Source organism: Anneissia japonica, unplaced genomic scaffold (assembly GCF_011630105.1).
Source record: "Anneissia japonica isolate Jap-2015-1 unplaced genomic scaffold, ASM1163010v1 scaffold904_len716149_cov161, whole genome shotgun sequence".
Classification (NCBI taxonomy): Eukaryota; Metazoa; Echinodermata; class Crinoidea; order Comatulida; family Comatulidae; genus Anneissia; species Anneissia japonica.
The window spans coordinates 196746-203359 of NW_022683714.1; the positions used below are offsets into that span (position 1 = coordinate 196746).

The window sequence follows — 6614 nt, forward strand, 5'->3', positions numbered from 1 at the left end:
CATTATCATTTACGTTAACATTCTAAATTAAATCATTATCTCAAAAACAATTTTTGAAAAGGTGCATCCATTCAGAATTGTGTATACGATTTAGAACACATACAATGTGCAGATCCTTCCATATACATATACATATATATGTATACATACGCACCTTATTATCATACACACATAAACATTTAATATTTAATTTTTTTTTCTTAAATTAATTTTTTTTTCGAAATAACACCATATAAATTTCTCATATACATTTTAAGTTTAATACATTTACCTACACACATACAGTAGTACAAGGTCAGGTAATGATGCTGACCAATAATGTTTCTTTATAATGCAATTATTATTATTTGCATACATCTATATAAATACACATATACAAAAACACTCACATACATATACTCATGTACATATACATAAGATGTGTATAAGAGACAGGGGGTCTTATTGGAGGGCCTTTTCCCCCACTGTTAGAACGCTCATGACTTTGTGGAAAGAACTTTGGTGGGGGAGATGGACTAGGTCTTCCTCTGTTACTATCTGGCACTGAGGGAGGTATTCTCATTGGAGGAGTAGGACTAGGAGTAAGTCTATCCACATTACTGTTTGAAAGCCCTGGTGCAGATGGAGGTGGCCTACAAGGGGGCGTGGGACTTGGAGTTGATATTCTACGAGGACTATTTGAATGAGGATGGGAAAAAGGGGATGTTGGTGATGGGGGTAATCTATTTGGAGGTGTAGGACTGACCCTATGGTTTAATGTGTTAATAGGCTTGAATGTATTTGGTGCTGGAGCAGTTCTTGTAGGCGGTTGTAATGAATGCCTCTTCTGACCTGGAGATGGTAAATCAAGAATCTTTTCTTCCTTTGGTTTACTCAATTTCTGTAATTTAGATGGCAGTAAAATATGTTTATACTTTAATGTTTATTGGCAAATTCATAAAAATTGTTTACTTTTGAGCTAGAAAAAGGCCAAAGTAAATTTGTTGTGTTGCCAAAGCACACTTGGGGCCCGTTCGAGTGAAAAAATATCCGTGCGATTTACCAGTTAATTCACCGGTACACACTTTCTAAAACTGCTTGGACAGAGAGGGATAAAAAGTTATTAGCGACCAAAATAAATCTTATGTCATTAATGCTATGGTTAGGTAGATTGAAGTGACAGGCTACTGGGAAACCAGTGGAGTTGTCTCTGATGGTTTTTTTGTGATTATTTAAATCGGAGGCGGAATTTAGTGCCAGTCTCTCCAATGTAATTACCAATTTGACATTTGTTACAAAATAAAATGTAAATAACGTTAGAAGAATCACAAGTAAGTGATAGTATAGTATTATACTAATAATAATAGTATTATTAGTACTAGGAATAGTGAATGTGTCAGAGGTGCACATGAAATTGCAAACTTGACATCTGGGTTTACTACATTTAACGTTACAAGAAGAGTGGGAATTCTTATGGAGTTTAGAGGATGAGAGAATAGATTTCAAATTAGGGGGTTGTCTTTTGGCTAGTAGGGGAGGGTTTTCAAAAAGGTGGCAAATAGATTTATCTTTATTGAGAATTTTATAGTCAGTTTTAAGTTGGCGGGTAAGAGAACTTATATTGGGATGGTAGTCGAAGACGAGAGGATTTCGGTTATTAGTAATATCTTTGGGTTTATAATCTAGAAGGGATTGTCGGGGACGGGTTGAGGCTTTAGAAATAGCTGATAGTATTAGTTTAAGGGGATAATCATTATTAAGAAAATGGCTAGTAAGTATGCCAATTTGTTTGTCATATTCATCCGAAGATGAGCAAATTCGTTTAATTCGTAGACACTGACTATAGACAATAGATTTTTTAAGGCTTAAAGGGTGGGAGCTGTGAAAGTTCAGAAATTCATGGTTATCAGTAGGTTTAGTGTATAAAGAGGATGTGATTATGTTGTTAGTAGAGATGCCTACAAGAACGTCTAAAATGGAATTTTGGAAGGCGAAGTTTCAAAAGTAAATTTAATGTTAGAATGGAAGTTTTTAGCATGTGATTTAAAAGCATTGAGGGTATCTTCACCGTGGGGCCAAATGAAGAAAACATCATCAATATAGCGAGCGTAGTGAAGGGGTTTAAGGTGAAAGGATGAAATAATTGCCGTCTCAATCTCGTGCATAAAAACATTAGCATAGCTAGGAGCCATTTTCGTGCCCATAGCGGTCCCCTTAATTTGAAGATAGTGACTGTTGTTAAAAGTGAAATGGTTATGCGTAAGAATGAATTTAGTAATGGCAATGATATCATTAATATGTTCGGCTGGCACACATTGTTTAGAAAGGAAATTATTAGGTGCTTGAATACCTTCTTCGTGAGGGATGTTAGTATAGAGCGAAGTGACGTCCATAGTGACTAGGATAGATTGGTTAGGTATATTATTATCAAGGATTCTAAGAAAGTGCGTAGTGTCTTGGATGTAGCTAGAGATATTAGGGAGTAAGGGGTTGATGATGGAATCAACAAGGCCAGACAGATTTTCAGTGAGGGTACCTATGCAGGAAACGATCGGTCTACCAGGGGGAATGATATTGAGCTGTTTGGATAAATTAAAAATTTCAATAGGCTTAAGTGTGCTGACATTGTAGTGAGTATTAGACAGTGATTTTAATTTATTATCAATAAGTTTAGGCAGTTTGTGGATTTTCGGGAGGGTATAAAACAAGCCAGGCTTGGGATTAGATGGGATAAGATTAACAATATCAGATTGATTATAAAATTCTAATTCATTGATAAAAACACTAAGATCGTCTCTATACATAATGGTAGGATCAGCAGTGAGAAGTTTATAAAATTCCTGGTTTCCAAGTTGAGACTCCTTTTTATAGTCAAATTATTTTTTTATACATTTTACGTAATTTATTCATTCAAGCGTCGTATAATGTACAATTTCTATTATCTTGGTTGCTGTACATTTTTTCTGCTCCATCAGTTCGTCAAACTTCGATACCTTTCCACAATGAACCCAAGCAGGAACCACAATACCACTATATAGGTTACGCAACAGACAAACTCCATGAAATATTTGACAGATGCGATGAAAGTTCTTCTCTCTTCTTTAAGTATCGACAGCCTGTTTTCAAGGAATTCGTCATTCTTCTTCACCGCTACGCCCAAGCTTTTTTCAAGTATTCCTATATATTCTTTTTTCTCCTCCATCTGCATCTGCAGATTTCTTATCCGTTCGTCGTCCGCCATCGATTTCTACAGTACGACGTCAACAGTCAGTGTGAACTCCACTAGTATCGCTCTTTAAGTAGAATATGACGGTATGTATGTCGAAAGGCAGCCGAGCTAGAACTACGGTTACATAAAAAGAAATTGAAACGAAAAAACACGAAGTACCGAGAATGTAACTTATTTTATTTTATTTTTTTCGTGACCACCTCCTCGATGTCGGTGCCTTCGAGCCTGCATATCTTCGTCCGCTTTCGGGATTCCACCGAGTTCATCGATGACAACTTCGTCTTACTCAACTTGTTCAGCTCGTCGGAAACAAACCGTTCGCATTCGGGAGACAGCATTTCGTCCTCGAGGTGTTTCGAAATGATCAGTCTTGGCGTTCTCTTTCCTCTCTTTATTACTTTCTTTTCGGAGGATGACGTAGTGATGTCGTCATGTGTACTTGGAATCGTTTTTCACCTCTTCGCGACGTACATCAGGAACACCAAGTCTTTGATGTCGTCGGGATCGATGACTTTCGATCGTCTGACCGCATCCAGTTCCTCTTTCCGTTCGGTGCGCACGGTCAGCAGCAGGGATAGCTCGTACGAGAAGATCCAGCAGGCGACGGTCACCCACCAGTAGGCGGCGAACGGCAGCAGCGAGACGAACGACTGCAGAGGCGCCACGTGAAAGAAGAGGCCGGCGACGGCCACGCACGCGCGAGACGCCGGCGACGCCTCGGCGAGGACGGCGGCAGGAACCACGACGGACGCGATCAAAATCAGAGTTCGAATTCAGAGCTTCCGTTTCGGCGGCTCAGAGTACGCCCATTCCAAGTACATGGCGGACAGCTGGCACGTGAGCACCCTTCTCGCGCTCGACCGACTGGCGCGGCAACGTCGTCCCGGACACCTTGCCTCGGTAGCCGAGAACTCGCACGTACGTCTCGAAGTCGGGAGGCGCCGGTCTGCTTTACGAGAGGACGCTGTCACGGCGGTTTCATACGCACTATATTGGGACAATAAGTGTTTTCAACGCGCCTTTCATATATTTACGCACCGCAAGCCTCGAACGAACACACTCATATCGCGATTGGGATCGTGCGAGCCAGGCGGAACTGCATTTTTTGGTACATAGTAGAATTGTGCTAAAAATAATATATGAGTATAATATCCCCCCATCCATGTTCTGTTTGTCTAATTATTATATCAGCTACTAAACAAAATTTTTGCAATGCATGAATTTATATAAAAATCATGAATTTTAACGAGAAAAGTAAGGCCGGTCTACAGTAAAAATGTAAACAAACAACGCCCTCCGTAATGTTAATATCGCTAAATATAGTCGTCATTATCGTCGTTGTACAAAATTGTGCAATTTTTCTGGATGTTATCGTTGGTCGCCAATGAACAATCAGTGTCTGTTCTTGTATTCTGTGAAATATTGGCCGGACAACTTTTTCCAATTTAAAAAAAATTTCGATTGAAAACAGCAAATATTTTGGCTTTACAAGGCGTTCTTGACAACTCCACGGGCTCATACGCGCAATTTTACGCGTTGGTTATACATGCGCTAGGCCTAGATTGAGGCCTAGATTTTATTCGGGTTTTGGATAGGCTTTGCTGCCTTAATGTTGTTAAATGTTAAAAGTATAATTGTATAATATATATATTATTTTCATTCAGCTAATATATAATAAATACAGGCTTGCATTGAATAACATTTTATATTTTGATGGCAATAATTAGGATGGCTCTAAAAAAAAGAAAATTTAAAATATAAATAAATGTAAACAATGATCTAATATTTATCTGTGAAAAAAGCCAGTATCATTTACAATCATCATTCTTCTTACACTTCAGTTTACAAATAGACACAAACATTATGTTCTACATGTTATATTTTTAATGAACAAAATAAGCCTTTAAAAATACAAGAATCCAAATTAAACCGAAAGGTCCACTGATTAATCTCGGATACAGATAGAATAATACATACTCAAAGTTTAGGGATTCAATACTTTGATATTAATTATGTCATCATCAGAAATCCAAATTAAAGGTATGCAATCAGCTTAATACTAACAGTTATTTTTGTACAAATTGCTATTGCACTTTGTAAGTAGAAAATTCAATATATTCACACTATATTATAGTACTGCACAACAAAATATGTTATTGCGCTTTGTGTTAATACGTGCAGTAATTAGTGTGTAAATTTATTTTCACAAAAAGGGTATGGGGTTTTGAACAATCTGTTCTCAATAGTAAGTTGATTCAGAGAAAATATAAATTTCCCATCATCTGAAAGTCCCAGGTCTCTTCAAAAATACAAACAAAAATGCTAAACAAAACTGTCTGTAACAGCAGGAATGCAGAGACAAAATGACGAGTCAATCTATTTCCATGTAGCTTGCATATCGATTAAAACCGGATAGATGTAAACATATCTCACCATAGTATCTGATTTTCATCCTGCGTCGTAACAATTAAAGAAGCTGAAAAGATAAATATAAATATATTTTAATTAGGCAATACATAACAATATAATTCATTCTAGGCAATGGAAAGTAAAACATTTTAAGTGTTAATTATATTGTGCGCTCACTTTTCGATGTGGTACAAATGGCTTATAAAGCATTATTGTGATGATACATAATTAAAAAAAAACATTGTACAGAAGTAGAATAATTTTTAATTATTTAAAATACTTTAATATCTGTCTTAGTATCATTTTTTTCTGCTGCTCTCCATGAACACCATCCAGCTGCTCTTTCCTTTATGTTCAAATTGATTATCTCCATGATGTATTTTGTCAGCTCGCTTGTATCTTGTTTAAAATTAAAAATAAAAAGTTATTATTGCCATTTTTTTTCATTAAACAATTATGTCAGAACATCAGACATTAATAATACCACCAAACTTCAGATACTAAAAAAGAAATTTCAAATTATAATAATAATAATAATAATAATAATAATAATAATAATAATAAAATAATAAAATATTTTTAGACATTTTCAAATTACAAGATAACTGTTTTTATAAAACTTGGGGTCTGAATAATCTTAAAAATATGTCTATAGCGAAGAGACTAGGCCTAGCGTAGGCCTACTTTCACGTGAGAGCATACCGCGTATACTTAAAATTTAAAAACCCTCCGGGCCAAACATTGTTTACTTTCACCTAAGCCCAGGCGGCAGCTTACCCTCCCGTAGCGTAGGCTATTTTTGGGAAGACTGCTAGAAACATTTGAATTATATTTTAAAAATATAATGTGTTATTTATTACGCCATAAACGTCTAAAGGGTAGACATGCTAGGCCTGCCTAGTCATTTTTAAACTTAAATAAAATTTTTACCGGAACAGTTGTCAGAGAGATTTTTTAGAGGATAATGCAGAAGTCAAATAGTAATAACATGGAGCAA

The 6614-nt window shown here is 36.4% G+C and overlaps 1 protein-coding gene across 1 annotated transcript; it reads right to left on the reverse strand.

Moving 5' to 3' along the window:
• Positions 1 to 385: 385 nt before the first annotated feature.
• LOC117100849 (vegetative cell wall protein gp1-like) lies at positions 386 to 3220 on the reverse strand. Its single transcript, XM_033240682.1, has 2 exons — positions 3023 to 3220; positions 386 to 880 (listed from the first exon to the last, which is right to left on the reverse strand). Exons 1-2 carry the CDS (start codon positions 3218 to 3220, stop codon positions 386 to 388), a joined length of 693 nt encoding a protein of 230 aa, XP_033096573.1.
• Between the last annotated feature and the right edge of the window lie 3394 nt (positions 3221 to 6614).

Bases quoted from the DNA above. Each gene is read 5' to 3' on its own strand.
- LOC117100849 (XM_033240682.1), bottom strand. From the start codon at position 3,220: ATGGCGGACGACGAACGGATAAGAAATCTGCAGATGCAGATGGAGGAG. The intron at 881-3,022 runs GTAACCTATATA...TCTAAATTACAG, and splicing joins TCATGGAGTTTGTCTGTTGC to AAATTGAGTAAACCAAAGGA.